The following is a 21,355-nucleotide window of genomic DNA, read 5'->3' as shown; positions in this document are numbered from 1 at the left end:
TTTCAAAGGGCTCTTGAGAGATACTGTAAAGGTCATACATGACATACATGAGGATGGGAAGCTGCCATGCTACAGCAGTGTCTTCTAAGAAGTGTTCTCCATAGCACTACAACAAATAACATCAGTGCAGTGGTTTGGTGAAATATTTTATTTGAATCCTTTGAGGTTTCTCAGGGTTTAAGAGGATTCCTTAGAACGACTGTGCTGTGTTCATAACAAGCACACGTACACACATACACCCATTGGTCTCACATATGTTCCTGTACCACACATCCCCATCAGCATGGGAGCACAAAGATAAAAAGCATGAATTCAGTTCACATTTATGCTATATAAACAGCTTTAAATGAGACCATCAACAGCTTCTTTTTTTTTTTTTGGCCTCTGCTGTGATCCCCAGTCATCAAATATTTTTTACTTAAATCTTAATAGTATGTTTTGTGTATGTAGTGTTAAATCAGTAAGTGTACAGACATGCTTAATATGCTGTAACTCTGGGTGTCTGTGTCCGTTCTGGATCATGTTTCAATAACTGAGAGGCCTTTCTTACTGACTAAAGAGCAGAAGTACAGTTACTTCACTGAGAATTAATTACATGGATAATCCTCTCCAAGTCATAGATTGTCACTGATATACTGGAATGTTCTTCTATTAGCTACTAGCATGCCTATGCGATATCTATAATGTTAATATAGAACATCGTAAAAGCTCAACTAACCATGTCATTTTGGAAACCTAGAGCTAATATTGTTCTCCATAAAAGTTCATTCACTGCCGATTTTCAAGCTCTGCTTGACCCTGTAAAATCATCACAATTTTAATTCAAAGGCACAAATGAAGCCTGAAGAAATAACAACAGGTTGGTTAGATCCTGTCTGCATTTTGGCCTTTCTCTTTTGTTTTTGAGGTGATCCTGGGTACCACACAAATCACAGTGAATATGATTCAAGCTTAATATAATTGAGAAGGGTTGACTCAAACGACAGGGTTGTAAAGAAACCAATAAATCACTGGCCTCTGTTATAAACACGTACCTTTCAAGCAGAGGCAGAATTCACTCTGAGCTTGCAGTGGTTTAATTGAGTAGTATGTACCCAGTGTGAGGCAGGGGATTTGTCAAAACATGCATTTATGAACAATTGATTTCTTTCGGTGTCTCTTCCTTCAGCCTTTTTAATTTAAAAGTAACATATACTATGACGTGTGGTACTGTTTGTTAGTACATTATGGTGACTTTTTTTTTTCTTTTTTAAATACCTGACATCTTAATTAAAGAAATACACTTTCACACAGGTTTTGTGAAAAGATTCAACTTATGCCCATATGTATATATCCCTGTTTGCTGAATTTTCAGCTAATTTGTCATCGTGTTGTAACACATTGTGTAGAAGAGCTAAGTGTGGCTATCTAATAGGCAAGTATTTAGCTTAGTGCACCAGGATTGTGTTAGCACATGTGCACATGGGCAGACACACATAAAACTCAAAGCTACAGTGTCCTTTAAGTCTAGAATGAACTCTGTCACAAAACAGTGCAAATATTTCAAAGGCTGGTACATATTCTGAGAATTAACTTTGTTTATTGGCTCAAGCCATAGTGTCTGACTTAAATGCTGCCTACAGTTAGTTGTAGCTGTAGTGTTAGTACTAACTCTGGCCTATAGTGCATTCTTACACAGTTAGATGCAGCACCATCATACCCCTGTAGTCCATTCTCACATGAATCAGGGGTGATGAACAGAAAGATCTGATCAGGAACTAATAGTTATTACATTATCTAGATGACTGTGTAGCTTATATGTGGCAAGATATCAAATTAAATTGCAGTTTTAAATAATCCCTAGGTTGAGAAAGCCTGACCCGATCTGCTAAGTGGAAGCTAAGCTGAGTGCACTGCTGTCTCCTAGTGGACATAGTAAAGCCAATAGACTAGGTTGAAGAAAGTGTAGGTGATGGGAAAGATGACACGTGACCACTTGTCGATGGAATTCACATCTGTCAGGTCTGGAATTTTCACCTTAAGCTGAGAGGCCCGCTTCCTCAAGCGACTCTTCTTGTGCTTGATTGGCTGTTCAAGGGAAGCAGTTGGCCGGCCGTAAAGGTCACAGCCTGTCAGGGGCTTGCGGTATTGGATGCTGGCACTGTCATAAGAGAACATGGTATTCCGAGGGTCACCAAGACCACTGAGCATCTCTGCCCCAGTGAGGCGGAGGTCAAGATTGGTAAGGGGAATGTTTCCATGGACATCCACCTGAGAGAAAGAAAGAGGGAGATGTGGGGTTTAAGATAGAAATGCTGTATGAATGTGTGGCACTACTTTTAAAATGACATCAGGTCTTGGATCTGTTCACCTGGATTTTGTTGCTCTCCAGTCTGCTCTTCTCATTGTTGGTCTTAGCAGCTTTTTCTGCCACTTTCTTCTGTAGGTGTGGACCTCGGCCGAAGAAAATGTAGTTAACAAACGCATACTCAAGCAGGGCCAAGAATACGAAGACAAAGCAGCCCATTAGGTATATATCTATGGCTTTTACATAGGGGATCTTGGGTAGCGTCTCTCGCAGATGGGTGTTGATGGTGGTCATGGTCAGTACAGTAGTGATTCCTACAGAGATACAGTAAGACTAAATATAACTCAACTAAGGTCATAAAAGGGGGAAAAAATGGGAATAATACAATAATGTAATTATCCTGTAGTCATCAGGTACTTACAGCAACTAAATTCATTAACATGCATGGGATTAATGCGCCATGGTATTTACAAATATAGTACTAAGCCATTTGTTGTATTCACATACACGCACACACCTAGAGCTACCCGTGCTGCAGAAGCATCATAGTTAATCCAGAAGGAGACCCAGGACAGGATGGTGATCAGGTTTGAGGGCATGTAAGTTTGCAGGATAAAATATCCAATGTTTCTCTTCAGCTTAAAGCTCAGGGACAGACGAGGGTATGACCCTGAAAGGGCGGAGATGAGAGCAGTGTCTATGGGGCCTCTCTTAGCAAACACAATCTGACATATTTTTGTACCGTCTAGATATTTTTAAATCCAAACCTTTGCTGGTCAACTGCTGTAACAACAACGTTTGCTACCAAACCAGGAATTCAATTACACAATAATAATAATAATAATAATAATAATGATAATAATAATAATAATAATAATAATAATAATAATAATAGGTAATTGTAGTAACACCAACAAAATCATTGTTTTGGCTCTCTATCCAGCACATTAGATGTTTTCTAACTGTACATTATTTAGATCAATACGGTAGGTTTGTTATAATGTGTCTGCATTCGAACTATTGCCCTTCAGTCATTTTTCTACTTTTATTGCAACCGTAAAAGAAAGTAGCTTTCATCAGGTCAACATCTGATTTCCTTTGAAGAAGATACTTAAATACAGTACATAAGCTACTTCAATACTATACTATACAGACTGTGTCCTGTTTATTTCAGTACAAACGTCTTTTTAAAAAATAGTATAGACTATTTTAAGCAAAGAAGGTGGGACACCTGTCAGAAGATGTGCTATACCTGTTGCAAAGACCACCTTCTTAGACAAAGTTTTATAGTCAATGATGGAGAACTGTGGCAACTCAATGTTGTCTACTCCAGTCACTGAACTTCCCTCCTGCCAATAAAACTCAATGTCATCTGTGGTATACCCATCTGAGAGAGAGAGACACACACACAGAGACAGAGAGAATGAATATTGCAACTGAGAGGATTAAAAAGCGGTTATAAAATCATACATATAAAGGGTGGGTTATTAGACAACTTTATGTTACTTATGATAATGAGAGAATCTGCAAACAAATACATTACAAACAGTAGGGGCTGACAAGAGTACACCTTTGTGACAGGTAAAATGGCCAAAGGGTGGATGCTTAAGCCAAGTGTACCTAATAAAATGCCAACTCAGAGTATATTGGCCAGTCAGTGCTTATATAATTTCTAAGGGCGGAGCAAAGACGAGATAGGTGCCAGCCACCTGTCCCTACACTTTCTTGTCTAGGCACTAAATCAGTGTGTGATTGCAGTGCTGAAATAGTGTGAACAGCTCAGTGAGAACTCTTCATTTAGACTAAACTGACAGGATTTTCTCTCTCTACAGATTTCTGCTACTTTTCTAAAAAGGAACACAGAGCTCCAGCACATTAGAGTGTAATCACAGAACAGTGACTTGTTATGTTTCTTCATCTTCTGCATGCATATGATATCATTCACAGACATGGATTATTTTTGCAATGAAATGTGACCTTAAAATACTTACTGTATAGTGTACATAACAGAGCATGATGATGAGAAATTTGTGTCTGTAAGGTCTGACAAGACAGCAGCCTCACAATGGTCTACCAAACAGAACAAACGGCAAACTATAACCACTGTCCAGTGGGCAGGCAACAGAAAAGTAATGGCAGAAGAGAGTAATGTAGATTTCATTTAGCACAGGTCCTCTAACTCCAGGTTAATGGCATATTATAATACAATGAGTGTAAGAAGCACTATATTCATATTCAAAAATAAAAAAACAAAAATCTGTGCTTCTCCTGTTAGTGTGGCTAAACATTGTGAATCCCACTGAACACTTTTGGGATGAATTGGAACATTGATGTGCCACAGGCTTTTGAGCCCTGCATCAGTGCCTGACCTCAGTAATGCTCTTGTAAATGAATGGGAAAACCCCCACAGATATAAGATTGGAAGTAACAGAAAAGGAGGCCTAACTTTGGAATGGGATGTTCAAAACGCACGTGTGTGACGGTCAGGTTTTTCCCAAACCTTTGTCCATATATGTCATGTACTTCAATACGCTGGGCAAATGTTGGCATCTGCTCTACAGACATGTAATTATAACTCAACAGCATTTCATTTTTTTGAAACAGTAGATTTTAAATGCACAATTTAATGTTATTTTCTAAAATAAAAAATATAAATTTATTGATTCAGAATAGAAACATAGATTAATTGTAAATATTTCAGTAGCAGTATGAAAAACTAGGCCTAATTCCTTACTGTACACACCATGAACGCATAATGAAAGAAAGAGAAAAAGAAAAGATCTTGCCTCAGTCTTTGCTGCAAAGTTACTTTTAAGATATTCACTGAGTTATTTATTATACTCATAATCACAGAAGGATTTGAAACACTCAGATATGTAGTACAGTGCAACAGTCTTAGGAAATCAAAAACATATATACATTTTGTCTTTTTAAAAAGGTGAAAAGTTTACATGTTAGATTTCCAAACATTAATTTCCCAAAATTTACATATGTTATAACCACTTTTCAGATAAAAACGTGTGTTATATATAATGGTATATATTATAAATTATACTGTATAGTGTATACCTAGAGGTTGGTCACAAGTCGCACTAGAACTGCTTCAAGTTCTTCAAGCTAATCCCTTATATAACTGCACAACAGTGTAAGAGAATTGATATTGTTTTAAATGGTCATCACACCAAATAACTTTTTTATAACTTTTTTTTCCTGATTTAGAGCAAATTTATGATATTCAATAACTTTTTATATCTGACACCATATTCGTCTTACAAGACGTTTACACAGTTCTGTATGTAATATGAGCATATTTACCATGGATGTCAATGAGGGTTAAGATTTGACTGTTTGACTGGCACCACAACTGGCTGCAATTAGGTCATATCTTCATATTAGCCATTGCAGCTCACAGAGTTGAACATATTAGTATTGGGTTACTGTGACTACTTTGTGATGAGCATTAAACAGGACTTACAGCTCTCAATCTCCAAGGTGCAGTTCTGTTCATCCAGGGGGTACCTCCGCAGGTCCATCATACAGGCTGCTGTTGTAGTTATCCTAGTCAAATAAACACCGCGATATCTGAACACAATTCACAACGGAACAAACAGTGGTCATCCACACATACATAGTCTGTGAAATGTTCTAGTGTTTTGTACTTATACATAACATAACTGCTAAATAAAAAACCCGATATATTCACTTAATATAAATACTACTTCACACACTGCTCGCTTCTTTCAACAAATCAAATTATGACTATCATTGCCCTTTCCTCTGAACACTGACTCCCCCTTTTTCTGCACAATCTCCTGTTTTCCAACTCTCTTTCCTGTGCTGGTAATTGCCTTCACACTAACTCAGTCATTGCTGCCATCACACTAAAATATCACAAGTTAGATTTTAATTACACTTCTTTAATTAACACTGCAGTAGACACTCAGCACATGACTCTTGCACATAGCAAAACTTAAGAATGATCTTTTTTTAGTATTTCAGCCCCAGACAGCTCCAGATGCTTATGGGTATAAAATAAGCCATGCTGCTAGACACATAGCACCTAGGTACCCACTCACACTAACAACAGCAAATCTGTTATTCCCCTGTATTGATTTGTTCAGTGGAACAGAGATCATTATCTAATCAGTAATACAGTGCCCTCTACTAATATTGGCACCCTTGGTAAATATGAGCAAAGAAGGCTGTGAAAAATTCTTAATCTTTATAAAAAATCTTTATTGTTTAACCTTTTTATCTTTTGTTAAAAAGAATTTAAAAAATACTCTGCGCTCATCAATATCAAAGAATTGCATACAAGACACAGGTTTATCAAAAAAAAAATATTTGTTAAATATGTGTGCAACAATTATTGGCACCCTTTTAGTCAATACTTTGTGCTACCTCCCTTTGCCAGATGACAGTTCTTAGTCTTCTCCTATAATGCCTGATGAGGGTGGAGAATACATAGCAAGGGATCTGAGACCATTCCTCCATACATAATCTCTCCAGATGCTTCAAACGCTGGTGGAATCTCCTCTTCAGTTCACCACACAGGTTTTCTGTGGGTTTCAAGTCAGGGGACTGGGATGGCCATGGCAGGAGCTTGATTTTGTGGTCAGTAAAACATTTTCATGCTGATTTTGATGTATGTTTTGGATCATTGTCCTGCTGGAAGATCCAACCATGGCACATTTTAAGATTTCTGGCAGAGGCAGTCAGGTTTTCATTTAATATCTGTTGATATTTGATAGAGTCCATGATATCCTAACAAAATGTCCAGGTCTTCTTGCAGAAACACAGCCCCAAAGCATTAAAGAGCCACCACCATATTTAACCGTGGCTATGAGGTACTTTTCCATATGGCTACCTCTGTGTGCACCAAAATCACCTTGGTGTTTATCGCCAAAAAGTTCTATTTTGGTTTCATGTTACCATAGAACCCTATCCCATTTGAAGTTACAGTAGTGTCTAGCAAACTGAAGACGCTTGAGTTTGTTTTTGGATGAGAGTAGAGAATTTTTTCTTGAAACCTTTCCAAACAATTTGTGGTGGTGTAGGTGACTTCGGATTGTAGTTTTGGAGACTTTCTGACCCTAAGACACAACTTACTTCTGCAATTCTCCAGCCGTGATCCTCTTCACGGTGTGTTGAGACAATATTGACATATGTCCAATTCCAGGTTGATTCATAACATTTCCAGTTAACTGGAACTTCTTAATTATTACCCTGATGGTGGAAATGGGCATATTCAATGCTTATGCTGTTTTCTTATAGCCACTTCCCATTTTGTGAAACTCAACAACCTTTTGTTGCACATCACAGCTGTATTCCTTGGTCTTACCCATTGTTATGAATGACTAAGGAAATTTGGCCTATGTGTTACCTCATATTTATATTCCTGTGAAACAGAAAGTTATGGGTGAACAATTTCCTGTTCATAGTCACCCACGTGTACTACAAAAAAACGTTAAATATCAATGGGAATATAATTCATATATAGTTTTTTCTCATATGAATTCATAGGGTGTGCCCTGCGATGGACTGCCACCCTGTCCAGGGTGTACCCCGCCTTGTGCCTGATGCTCCCTGGGATAGGCTCCAGGTCCCCGTGACCCTGAAAAGGAGTAAGCGGTAGAAGATGGATGGATGGATGGAATTCATAGGGGTGCCAATAATTGTTGTACACCTATATTTAACAAAGATATTTTTTTATAAACCTGTGTTGTGTTTGCAATTGTTTGCTATAAATGACAGAAGAGAATTTTTGTGAATTTTCTTAACAAAAAGTTAAACAATAAAGACAATTTCACAGCCTTCTTTGCTCATATTTACCAAGGGTGCCAATATTAGTGGAGGGCACTGTAGTTTGCCACGTGCAGTAACAGCTCCTTTTCAGGACAGTAGGCTCACTGTCTACAGCCACATTGGTCATTTCCTAGGGCATCTTGGAATTAAGTGGCCTCCAGAAGTGGGTTACCAGCCTGCAGATAGACTCTAAACATCCTTGTCTCAGCAAGAGGGGCACATGTTCTAGCTCTGTGGAGACACAAAGCTTTCTAACAAAAAAGGAACAGGGGACCTGTACAACCTTAGTGTGAGGTTACAACACATCAACAAGCTATATGATGTACAATATATTACTGGTTGTGATGGTCTGTTACATAAATCTGCACCTGTGGGTTTGGCCCCCACGGAGTGAAGTGAAGGTTGAGAACTGCAACCTACCAGACCAGACTCATGAACACAAGAATATGGACCTTTTATGTTCTCAGGTGGAAACAGTTCCACAAATGAGGTGCACCTCATTATTAAATTCTAGTGTACTGCCCAGTTCCTTGAGGGTTAACATACTTGACCGTTCCTTGTTATTCGTAATATGTGCCCTACAGTACTCTGTGGACTAGATAGTGTTTTTTTGATCATCAGAACAATTGCTCATCAGTGATGCTGGAAAGAAGTGGGGAACGCCACTGTCTAAACATAAACTGGCTTCTAATCAATGTGCACATTCTCCAAGTTCTACAAAGTTAACATTATCCTTCCTGGTGGTTTGAGTGCAGCATCTCCAAATACCTTTCTGGGTAGTGCTAAGGTGGGTCAGTTCCTCATTATATCGTGGTATGTTTCATCTAGGTGATAACTAGGTGACCCCTGGGGGTGAGGAGGTGTGAGATAGAACACTAGTTACATACTGTATGTAACTGTGTTTTTATGAATGCCAGATAACCACCATGGATCCCTGTAATTCGGAACCAGCTCTGATCCAGAAGGTTCCAGGGAACGAAATATACTACGTCATACAGCCACTTTGTGACTTTGTTGGAAAGTCTTTGCATGTATGCAACCCTGGCATTTTTCTGGTTTTCTGGTATTCACAGTTACACTATGTGGCCAAACATATATGTACACCTAACCATCACAAAAACCATAGGCAAACCCCCCTTTGCTCTTATGACAGCCTCCACTCTTCTGGAAAGAAAGCTGTATAGTGGGGCTGAGGTCTAACCATGTCTTTATATACCTCGCTTTGTGCACAGGAGCATTGTCATCATGAAACAGGTTTGGACCCAGGTTTGTATGCTACAGCATGCATAGACATTCTAGACAATTGTGTGCTTCCAACTTTGTGACAACAGTTTGTAAAAGGCCCACATATGAGTGTGATGGGGCATGTGTCCACATACTTTTGGCCACATAGTGGTTATGGCACTGGTTTACTGATCAGATGGTTTGGGGTTCAACACTGCCAAGCTACCACTGTGGAGCAAGACCTTTAACCCTATATGCTCCAGGGGTGCTATACTAAAGTTGACCACAACTTCCTAAGAAGCTAGAATATGCAAAGAGTAGAATTTTACTTTAATGTATATGTGAAATAAACGCTTTCTTTCTTATATTCAAGATTTGACAACATGCTCACATGTTTGATGCCAGCAACATTCAAAGAACCCATGAAATGTTGATTTACATTTTAATTCACAAGATTTTCATCACTTTAAGCCACTTTAAGCGTTTCTAGAGTTTGATCAGTACTGGCGCACAGATCCCACAAAAATTGTACAAAAGTACTTAAAAATTTCTAGGGGGGGGTTTACAATTTACATTTTAATTTAATGTAAAGGGCTTTGCTAAAATTGCCTACATAAGTTTTTTTTAGGTATCAAAACTGGTTACTGTTTGGTTGATTACAATGACAAACTCCATATTTTATATCGTGGAATTCTGTTTTACCATAGTCATTTTTAAACAATTACTAACAGCATTAAATTCCTCAATGCAAGTTTACATTTTATTTGATACGTGACCTAATTTCTGTAAAAATTCCTGAAATAAATACACATAGGTATGCTCTCCATTCAAAAAGATGAGAAGAAATGATTTTTTGAAACACAAAGCTGGCACCTGAAATCCCATCACAGTTATACAGAAGTATTAGAATTTAAAAGCCACCCTCTCCAATCCTAGTCCATCAGAGCCCCAAAACCAAATTCATTATGTTGTGTTTACACAAATACCACACAATACACTAGAAGAGGCCACTGAAACTGTGAAATTAGCTTCTAAACCAGGGATGGGCAATTCCAGTCCTGGAGGGCCACTGCACTGTCTTGCAGAGTTTAGCTCCATCTCTAATCAAACACATCTAACCAAAGTCTTCAGAATTACTTGAAAATAACAGGTAGGTGTGTTTGATTAGCATTTTCATGAATAAACTAACTAACTAGCCCCCTAAATGAACAAATCCCTCCAAAAAGCTTTCAATGATGAGTATGATTAAATCAAAGAGTAAATCACATTGTTTGTGGAAGAATGCCAAATTAGAAGATATAAGCAAGCAGTCTTTTAGCAGTTAACAAGCTAACGTTATCGATCAAATCTGTGCCAAGTAAATTAGATCTGGAAAACGGGATTCCACAAAATACAAATTCATATACTACTCATTAACACATCGATAAACTTTAGCCTGAGAGAACCTCTCTTCAGCTACAACCTCGTATTATGAATTATCGTCTGACTTTCCACAGGGAAAAGTGAAGGGATGAGGAGCACAGCGAGGGGGGCGGGGTGGTTGAAGTGGATGTGTAGTATATTTTTGCTTCAGCTGGCAGTACAATCAGCCTTCGTGTTTGAAATAATTCAAATGATGTAAATGATAACATTCACTGAATAGAAAAGCCTATTTTCAGATGGATCAGCTGTAACCTACTTCATCAGACAATGATTTATTAGGAAAACTTTACTGGAGCTCATGCCCCATTAAAAAGTGTCTAGCGACAACCCTGCTTTAAGCACAGAACCAACCCGTGGCAAGGTTCAGTTCACATTTCCAGGAAATCTGTTTGATATCTAAATTTCCAATGAAGAACAATTTAGCACATACAAAAATCTCAGTTAAGTATTGTTCCATCCTACTACTTTGTGTGTGATGTAATTTATGCAATGATTCTTTGTAAACTTCCACAACATGCCCACTAACTGCATGTGCAATTTATTCAATACATTGCACAAATGAGCAGTTTTTTTTATTTTTATAAATCTTACATGATCCAAAAACTGTTGAGAGAACAAAAATGAGGTAAAGGTAGAGGACAAGGTAAAGGTCAGGAATACAGATTATTAGAGAATATTCATATCAAATTCACAATGGGAAATCACACTTCTGAACTGATCTTTTTTTCCAGTATTAATATCTTAAAGACTGTTTGACAATTTTTTGGTAATGAGGAAATGGCTGTGAAATTGAACAGAAACTAAATGTCCTATTGCGTTGAATGAAATTTCTTTATCTTAATTTTGTTGTCCTTTAATAGGAAAACTTGTATTTAATGACATACATACTACAAAAACTGTATTTAACTACATCTGACATGAGCAGCTTGAAGATAGCTTGCTTAAGTAGGGCAAAGACAGCTTCATCTATCATCAGTATACAGAAACTGTACAAACTTTATATGACTCACACTGACTAACTCCAAAAATGCAACATTAGGAAAGCCAAGGGAATACTGCTTGCCCCAGAACACGCACACACATATACAAACACCACAAACAAAGAAATAAAGAGACACTAACATGAAATACTGGAAATAACTGACCTGGACACATCCAGTACACCGGTTTGTTCACATTCATACACTAACCTGAGTCCATAGAGCACAGTTCCATCTGGATGCAGCCGAATCATGCGGTTCTTGACGGTGACACCATGAACGAAAGATTTCTTGTCATTTATAAAGTAAGTGTCAGGCACCCAGAGTTGATCAGCCACACGGTTATCCAGTGTCAAGTTCAGAGGAATCCCCGTGTAGGACAGGCGTTTATCACGCCATGATTGCTGGAAATACATGGTGATGGTGTAATCCTGTAGCAAAGGCACACACATTTGTTTTTATATCTTATATCAACCCAATTCCACTATGGATTTATAGATTTTTAAAAGACACACACACAGATAGAAAATATGGAATGGTGCTCCTTGTTTACAGGACACTTAAGCTATTTAGGCAAACAGTCTATTTTCACACATATCTGAGCCCCAATAATTGATCTGTCCTCTATCCTTGAATTTTAAAGACACTGAAGCCCAGGCACAGATCTGGAACACATTTGAAATATATGCTTAACCAACACAGGGTCTAATTTATTTGATTATTTACATAATAATTTGCATATTCTAGCCAATAACATTAGTGACTTCTCAGTACAGTGGGTGACTGTTCCAATGCAGGCTGTTCTTGATTTTAAATAAATATGTCTCCATGTATAATCCTCTTGTAATACTTTGTAATGTTTCCTTCACAGTGTTCTGGAAGAAGTGTCTCCCAATCAGGGTTCCTGCCCCTTAGTAATATTTCTTTTTTCCAATAGCAAATCTTGTTTTTTTATTCTTCTTTATTCCAAACTGAAAAATCAGAGGATTAAAAAATAAATGGAGATCATTTGTAAAGTGCAGCCATGGTCTCTAAGCATGGCCCAAGGGGAAGTTTCTAAATGCACTTGAAATGTTTCAACTGACTGCTGCTGATCTTGAGAGGAAGCTCCTGCACTCCCTCCTCATTTGCCTTATCTGTGCTGCAACACACACACACACACACACACACACACACACACACACACACACACACACACACACACACACACACACACACACCAGGCTATTCTGCAGTTTGCGAAGATGCTTATAACAGCAGTTCAGAGCATGCCTTGGGGGAAACAAAGTTTCTGGAAACTTTCTGATTGTTGGATTTCAAGTCATGTAGGGCACCTGAAATAATTCAGGGTTGCAGTGCATTGCTTTGTACACAGTAGTTGAATGCCATCTTGTATCATACAGTAAAGCCTCACGTTTACTATCAAGACATCACTATGTGAAATAGCCAAAACATTTAGCCAATAATCCCAAGTTGTTGCCAAAGAATATTTTTTATTTTCATTTTATATTTGTATATTATTTTTTATATAGTATTTTTTAAAATATATGTTTGTATAGGTGATCCACTCAGATCCAGCTAGATCTGCTTGCACCTAAGCTCCTCAGGTGGACCCATCCATGGCCTCACTGAGAGCAACTCATCTGCCAGTGTTGTACAATAGTGCAGCAAAATGCTGACAACAAATACACTCAGGAGAGTTGCATCTACACGCAGCAGTGGGATCTCAGATATGGAAAAGGACTGGCAGCCTGCAGGTGGACCATTTTGCCAATGCCAAGTCAAAACATTGCCTATTGTGCTTCTCCTTAGTAGAGTTGGACAGCAGCGACAGGACCCACTGGCCTACAAGTGGCCTTATAATTTACTATACACCTTTCTTCCCCTAATGTTGACTCTTCCTATGTTGCACAGAATTCAGCAAATAGGCAACATTGAGGTTGTGATAAGCAGACCTGAGCAGATCTGTTGTGCCAAATGGACGGAGTGATTTGGCTCCCCTAGATAGGTCCTGTGCCTGTGAACTTGGCCCCTTAGAGTAAATTACCAACTGAGGACAGTGCAGGAAGCACTCCTGAATGCAAGAATTCTACTTGTATGTGCATAGGTTAAAACTGTTCTGCAAACGCGGTGCCCGATCTCTAAAGTATTAACCTTTCTTCAGGGACTGATAGACAGCAACAAGTCCCCATTGACACTAAAGGTGTACACGGTGATGATAGCTCAACATCACAGCACCATGGATAGCATCTCTTCGGGGGCCTACAAAATTGTTTGGAACCGTTCTGAAGGGGGAAACTGCCTACATCTTCCACTAATCACAGCACCCGATTTTGCAAACCAATCTACTAAATCCAGTAGTCAATGAAAGTGAAGCGAAGTGAAGGATTCCTTGTTGTGCCCAGTATGCAGGAAACAGTAGTATTTAGGCCATCCAATATTCATACCAACTATGTGACTTCTAATAGAGGAAAAACATGAGGGGCCCCATTGGAGGGTGGACATCACCATGGCCTATAGACGAACTGGATGCCAGCCCCTACTATGACATGCCACTCCATGAGAAGCGTCTTCTCCTCAGGGTCATTACTTAGATACAGTTCTGTAGGTGACTTCAGATTGTAGTTTTGTAGACTTTCTGACCCCAAGACACACCTAACTTCTGAAATTCTCCAGCTGTGATCACTGGAGATTTTTTGGCCACTTGAACCATCCTCGTCACAGTGCGTTGAGACAATATAGACACATGTCCAATTCCAGGTTGATTCATAACATTTCCATTTGCCTGGAACTTCTTAATTATTACCATGATGGTGGAAATGAGCATTTCCAATGCTTTTTCTATATTCTTATAGCCACTTCCCATTTTGTGAATGGGGGAAAAAAGCTCAACAACCTTTTGCGGCACATCACAGCTTTATTCCTTGGTCTTACCCATTGTTATGAATGACTAAGGAAATTTGTTACCTGATATTTATACCCCTGTGAAACAGGAGGTCATGGTTAAACTATTTCATGTTCCTAGTCACCCAGGTATACTAAAAAATGTAAAATATCAACAGGAATATACTTCAAATATATTTTTCTCTTTATGAATTCATAGGGGTGCCAATAGGGGAGCTGTTATCTTGGCAAAGGGAGGTAGCACAAAGTATTGACTAAAAGGGTGCCAATAATTGTTGCACACATATTTAACAATTTTTTTTTTTGATAAACCTGTGTTTTGTTTGCAATTCTTTGATATCCATGAGCGCAGAGTAAATTTGTGATTTTTTTAACAAAAGATCAAAAGGTTAAACAATAAAGACAATTTTTCACAGACTTCTTTGATCATATTTACCAAGGGTGTCAATATTAGTGTAGGGCACTGTACATCTAACTCCAGGAAGTCTCTCCTTCTGCTACCTAGGCATCACTGTGCAAGCTGTGAAAAATGATTGTAAAAATGTTACTTATAAATGAGCTATTCTTTTAATTTTGCCTAGATTAAGATTATTTCTAAAAATGTAATTAGGTGAATGCTTGTTCATTTGACAAAGATGCTTAATTAGAGTAATCTTTTGTTTGAGAATTGTATGCAACCAGATAAATTCATCACAGGGTACTTGGGGTAGGAACCCCGCGAATACTGCAGTGTAAATTTCCATGACCTAATTTCACTGCAACCATCACACTAAATACACCACACTCATCTACTAGAAACAAGCATTGGTGTATTCCCTCCACTGGTTTCCTGTTGCTGCCCAGATCAGATCTGAAACACTGACGCTTGCCTACAAAGCCAAAAACAGACTAGCCCCAACCTACCTGTAGGCACTCATCAAACTCAGCTCTGTACCATTTTCCCTTTGAGCCTCTAACATGGCTCAACTTGATCCACCATCACTCATGGTACATGAAAAGCATTCATCAAGACTCAATTTTTGTACTATAAATGACCTTCCCCTGGCTGTCCAAACAGCTGAGACACAGGCTGTCTTCAAACAAACACTGAAGACCTACATCTTTACCAAGCATTTCACTGTGCACTAATTAAAAAAAACAAAACTTCACTTGTACTGTTTGTGTAACTGTACAGAGAGAAGAAAAAGCATTGCTGAGACAATTGCAGGTCTCCTTTCCCATCCCGCCAAACTCATGTTGGAGTTACATGTACTATCCAAAAAAGGGGCATTAGACTAAAAAAGCTTGTGAATTTGCCTTCATATCATCGTGTATCAGGGAGAAAGGGATGTAGGGCTGGGAATATTTCTAATTCACATATTCATAGAATCTGGATTTCATGATGATGGTAAAAGTACAGATGCTTCTGTGCATGTTTCTGTTGTCTATTTACATTTCTGTGGAATGGCCACATCGATTAATTTATTTTTCAACATAGATAGAAAATGGTATGGTCTTCAAAACAAGTTAAAAGCAGACCTGTTTAGTGTGCCAGTATCAAAGAGCCAGTGAGCCAGTGTTACTGATATGCTTTCAATTATTTTACTAAAATATTGTAAAAAAAAAAAATTCATGCCCAGTTACTAGACTGTGGTAAAGTTTGGTAAGACGCTGAGAACATACTGCCCAGTACATTTACATACCTTACAGTATGTTATTACTCTTCCAGAGATAAGAAGCCAAGAACTTTCATCTGAACAGGATTCATATGAAAAAATATCAAATAAATCAAATGAATTCAGCATAAGATTATATAAATAATGAATGGATACAGGGCTATGGAACTTATATTGTGGTGTGTAGTTTCAACCAGAATTAATCAAATTAATCATTTGATCAATCTGAACACAAATCTATCCAGGTATAATTTTTCTATACAATGTATCATTTTCAAGCATTTTTTAGAAGATAATATAAAGCATGTGCAGTCTAACATCAATCCAGTGCTGCTGATGAGCTCCTCTTCCTGGGTCCTCTCAGCAAAGCCAACACTGACTTGCTAAAATAACTAATGCATGACTTGCTTCACGGAAATGGCTCTGTTCAGACCGCTATCCATAATTCACTAAAAAGTGTTTTCCGTCATGGGATGATGTGACACTTTGTAAGAACAAAAATTCACCTATGGCCTACACAGTCCAAGGACAGCTGTACTATTCTGTCATCCCTAAGTTTTAATGATTAAGTTTTTAAGATATTTATTTAGATGCTAAGTGTATGTTAGTATGAATTCTACTATGTATACAAGAAATTTTATGCTGCTATGTGTAACTGAAATATGTGCCACATTTACATGTGGCAGTTACTGATCAGAGGGCATATACTATTGTTACAGAAATAAAAACCAAACAATAAACGGCTCAGCCATAACACTCCATTTCTCGGACTGTGTTATAGTTGATTTTGGCAACACAGAAATCCATCCATCCATCTTCTACCACTTACTCTTCACCGGGGACCTGGAGCCTATCCCAGGGAGCATCGGGCACATGGCGGGGTACACCCTGGACAGGGTACCAATCCATCACAGGGCACACACTCACACAATCACACACCCATTCATGCACTACGGACACTTTAGTCACGCCAATCAGCCTACCATGCATGTCTTTGGACTGGGGGAGGAAACCAGAGTTTCACCGCAGCACGGGGAGAACATGCAAACTCCACATACACATGGCAGGACTCGAACCTCGGACCCTGGAGGTGTGAGGCGAATGTGCTAACCACTAAGCCACCATGCACTGCAACACAGAAATATTAGCTCTAATTCGGGAGCAATGTTGTGCATTTAAGCATATTCCAAACTAATGTACCTGTGATTATACTTTATAGCTCATACCTATGATTCCAGTTTTTGGAGCACTCCTAATTTAGTTGTGTTGAGCCCCAGAGACAGACTACACTATACAGCCACTGTCATACAATAGGCCTGACATTCCTTATGAACACACACACACACACACACACACACACACACACACACATATATAAATAAATAAACAGAAACAAACGTCCTATCTTAATAAGCATACAGGTATAAGCTGAGTATCTGTGTGCAACTCACCATGTTCACCTCAGACACCATGTCGATGCTGGAGATGTCAATACTCATCCCGACGTCAACCGGAGGACCTGCGAAACGCATCAAATCATGAAATCATCATCCCCGACAGTACGATCACTTACACCCACATCGACAGGGCTTTTACCTGTGTTAAACAAGTTCATTACCTCCGAAATCGGGCCTGAGCCGAATGTCGTAGCCTTTCAGCAGTTTGTCCACGGTGACTTTGACGTACGACATGTTGCTGGGCTCGTTAATCCTACAGGAGGAGAAAGTGATGTTGGATAAAATCGTGGCAGAGAGCGCGGAAGCACATGCATACATCCGCGCACGTGTGTGTGTGTGTGTGTGTGTGTGTGAACACGGCGGCGAGTCTTACCTGTGCGAGATCGGAGTGCGGCCGAGTGTCACGGCCATCAGCACGGGCAGACACAGCAGCGCCGGGCGCCAGCGCTCTCCAGCCCTCCACATCGCGCAGAGACAGGAAGCTCACGCCGTCCAACTTGTTCCGAAGCGGTCCCGCAATTTCAAGCACGCAGCGACGCACGCACGACGACGTGACCAGCATAAATATGCAAAACAACAAAAAAAGATGGGTTGATCTAAAGAAGAGCAAAACGTAGAGGAGAGAGTGCGCCAGAGCTGCTCCCGGGGCCGGCGGTGCTGAGGTCGTGGAGACGCAGCGCGAGAGGTGTATCAGTATGCCGGTCAGATCCCATTGTTCCCGGCGCGGCGCGGTGTGCTCCAAGCGCTCCGGCTTCTCCGCACCTGCTGGAGCATGCAGAGAAACCCAGAAGTGCAGTAAGCACCAGTGTTCGCCTGCTCGCTCGTATAAGCGTCACTCCTGTCCGAGGTGTCGCACGCCTCACTAGAATATGCGCATATTTTGGAGCTGCACGGAGACACTCCGCTCTTTTCGCGCCATTTCTAAATTGGCCACGCGTCACGCGCACACGAGTAAATCACTCGGTAGAAACCCGGAAAGCGAATTAAACTCTAACATAAAACATACATCACCTCGTGGTGGCATGAATAATGAATGAGGAGAAATATTATTTCTGATAGGAAACGTGTAGACTGTTGTGATAATTTGCAAAGTGATGTATGGTGTATGAAAAGTAGTCTTTAATACATGCATGCATAATTTATAGTAAAACAAAACAAGAAATATACAGTTCTCAAACAATAAATGGGGTTTCGCTCATAGGTGTTACTACTAGCTACTACTACTATCATTATCTACAACTACTAATCATCATCCATCCATCCATCTTCTGTACTGCTTATCCAACACAAGATTGCGGGGAACCTGGAGCCTATCCCAGGGGACTTAGGGCACATGGTGGGGGACACCCTGAATGGGGTGCCAGCCCATTGCTGGACATACTCAAACACCCTTTCACACATTGTGGATAATTTGGAAATGCCAGTCAGCCTACAGCATGTTTTTGTACTGGGGGAGGAAACCGGAGTACCCTGAGAAAACCCCCAAGGCACAGGGAGAACATGCAAACTCCACACCCATTGAATACCCATATTTCGAGGTACAAGACAAATGTGCTAATCGCTAAGCCGCCGTGTTCCCCCATTAATAATATTAGTACTACTACTACTACTACTCCTAATACTAATACTACTAAAAACAATAATGATGATGATGATGATGATACTGTTCTCAGTTTTATAGATGTTTATGTCTGTCATTCATCAATCACATGTGATCAGCAGCACTAAATAGTCGCGCCTTCCACCCCCATCAAAAACAACAACAACAACAACATAGAACTGTCTCTCAGTCCAACAGTCTCTACCTTAAGATACATGTTCCTGTAACTCTGGGTCCCTGACTTGTTCAGGAGTGCCTCTTTATGCCATCCCTCAATAGTCACATGTTATGGGACATGTATCTGGTTCATAAAATCTTATTTATTGATCTCCATGAGCTGTCTAAAGAAAAGCTGTCTCTTGTACTTTATCTGCACCATTCTGTAGCCCTTCAGGCCATGAACGCATTTACACTTACATGCACAAAAACAGAGCAAGGGCGAGAAAAGCCATATTATATTCCCTCTAGGAGAGATCACTTAAACCACATTGTATTTTACCTGTCATAAATGGCTCCCAGTTGGAATTAGTTATTGCTTTATAAAACAAAAGGTACCCAGTGGCCTGTGACAATTTCTGAAATAATAATTCAACTAGCGTTTTTACTGTTGTTTGGACAATTTAATATAGTTTTAGAAATACTTCTCAGTTAACTCACGTATGCTCTTTTACAGTTTAACTGTGCCATCCAGTATTTAAATATATTTATCCCACTTTTGTTCTGTTTTATTCAGTTTAACGCTGAATGTTTTGTAATTATTTACAAAACAAAGATTCTACCACAGATGATGACAAAATGAAATGGACTAATCTCCATAATTTACTCATTCTCAAAGAGCTGTAAATTTATGGATCCTTGACACCTTAAGTGTTGATTTTTTGTAGCGTTTAGGTGGTTGATTGAGATTCAGAAAAGGTGTCACGGCTGTATAACTATAGCCTATATGTTTACTGATGAAAAGTCTCATGAATGTTTCAGCATTCAATTTAAGTAGATTTGGGTAAATTGCCATAAAATGGGTGCACACAAATATAGAGGTGTTTTTTTTTGTTTGTTTGTTTTTTTTGTTTTTTTAAATGCAGTTTGAGGAATAGTCTTTCCTAATCTTAATCTCAGTACCCAAAGGGAACTCCTTTGGCTGTTTCATCTTAAAAAAATAAAGCTAAAAGAGCTTTTCTTCAAATTAGCATTCTGTCTCCACAACAGACGAAAACGTCTACATGTTGCTCCACACGTCCTGTATCATGTCATATTGTATTTTAATCTCTAGGGGGCTCCTTAGCCAAAGGAATAGATTTTACCTCATTCTAACGCACTGTGTATTATTCCAAAGATTGGGAGAAGGAAAGGGGAATTATGGAGTGGACAGTGTCTGTATATGAGAAATGTGTGTGCACCATGGTGACCTTGTTTCCCACATAAAATTTGAGAAAAATAAGACAAGTGTGTCTCCCTTTTCCAATGCCTGAATTTATTGGGCTAGTTTCATGTTTTTTGTGTGGTTTGGAAATTTTACTGAAACATGGCAGCCCCTTTAATGACATTAGCTCTCCCTCTCCTGTTCACACTATGTCAATCACAGTCAAACAATGATATACTATATGGCCAAAAGTTTGTGGACACCTAACCATCACAGTATATGTGCTTATTGAACATCCCATTCCAAAACCACTGGGATTAAAAGTGAGTTGGTCTTATCTTTGCTTTTATAACAGCCTTCACTCTTCTGGGAAGTCTTTCCACTAGATTCTGGAACATGACGCTGTGGCAATTTGTTCATTCAGCCATGATGACATGGTTTGCCAAGGTTGGAGTGGAAGAACCAGAGTGGCCTGTATAGAGCCCTGACCTCAACCCCACTGAACACCTTTGTGTTGGAGAAACTGTAACGCTGGAATGAACTGGAATGCTGACTGTGCACCAGGCAGCTTTCCAGTTCATCCAACACAAAGGTGTTCAGTAGGGTTGGGGTCAGGGCTCTGTGCTGGCCACTAAAATTCTTCCACTACAACCTTCGCAAA

The 21,355-nt window shown here is 39.3% G+C and overlaps 1 protein-coding gene across 2 annotated transcripts; it reads right to left on the bottom strand.

The window, feature by feature from the left end:
- Positions 1-141: 141 nt before the first annotated feature.
- Positions 142-18,648, bottom strand: gabrb1 (gamma-aminobutyric acid type A receptor subunit beta1). Of its 2 annotated transcripts, XM_017464199.3 has the most exons (9): positions 18,108-18,648; positions 17,896-17,987; positions 17,729-17,796; positions 11,929-12,149; positions 5,763-5,845; positions 3,540-3,674; positions 2,805-2,957; positions 2,351-2,601; positions 142-2,250 (listed from the first exon to the last, which is right to left on the bottom strand). In XM_017464199.3, the coding sequence occupies exons 1-9, from the start codon at positions 18,197-18,199 to the stop codon at positions 1,903-1,905; spliced, it is 1,443 nt and encodes a 480-aa protein (XP_017319688.1). In that variant the 5' UTR covers positions 18,200-18,648; the 3' UTR covers positions 142-1,902. The 2 variants fall into 2 exon arrangements, with proteins under 2 accessions (XP_017319688.1, XP_017319690.1); XM_017464201.3 differs by lacking the exon at positions 2,805-2,957.
- Between the last annotated feature and the right edge of the window lie 2,707 nt (positions 18,649-21,355).

This window comes from Ictalurus punctatus, chromosome 3 (genome assembly GCF_001660625.3).
Source record: "Ictalurus punctatus breed USDA103 chromosome 3, Coco_2.0, whole genome shotgun sequence".
Classification (NCBI taxonomy): Eukaryota; Metazoa; Chordata; class Actinopteri; order Siluriformes; family Ictaluridae; genus Ictalurus; species Ictalurus punctatus.
This window is presented reverse-complemented; position numbering and strand designations above follow the sequence as displayed.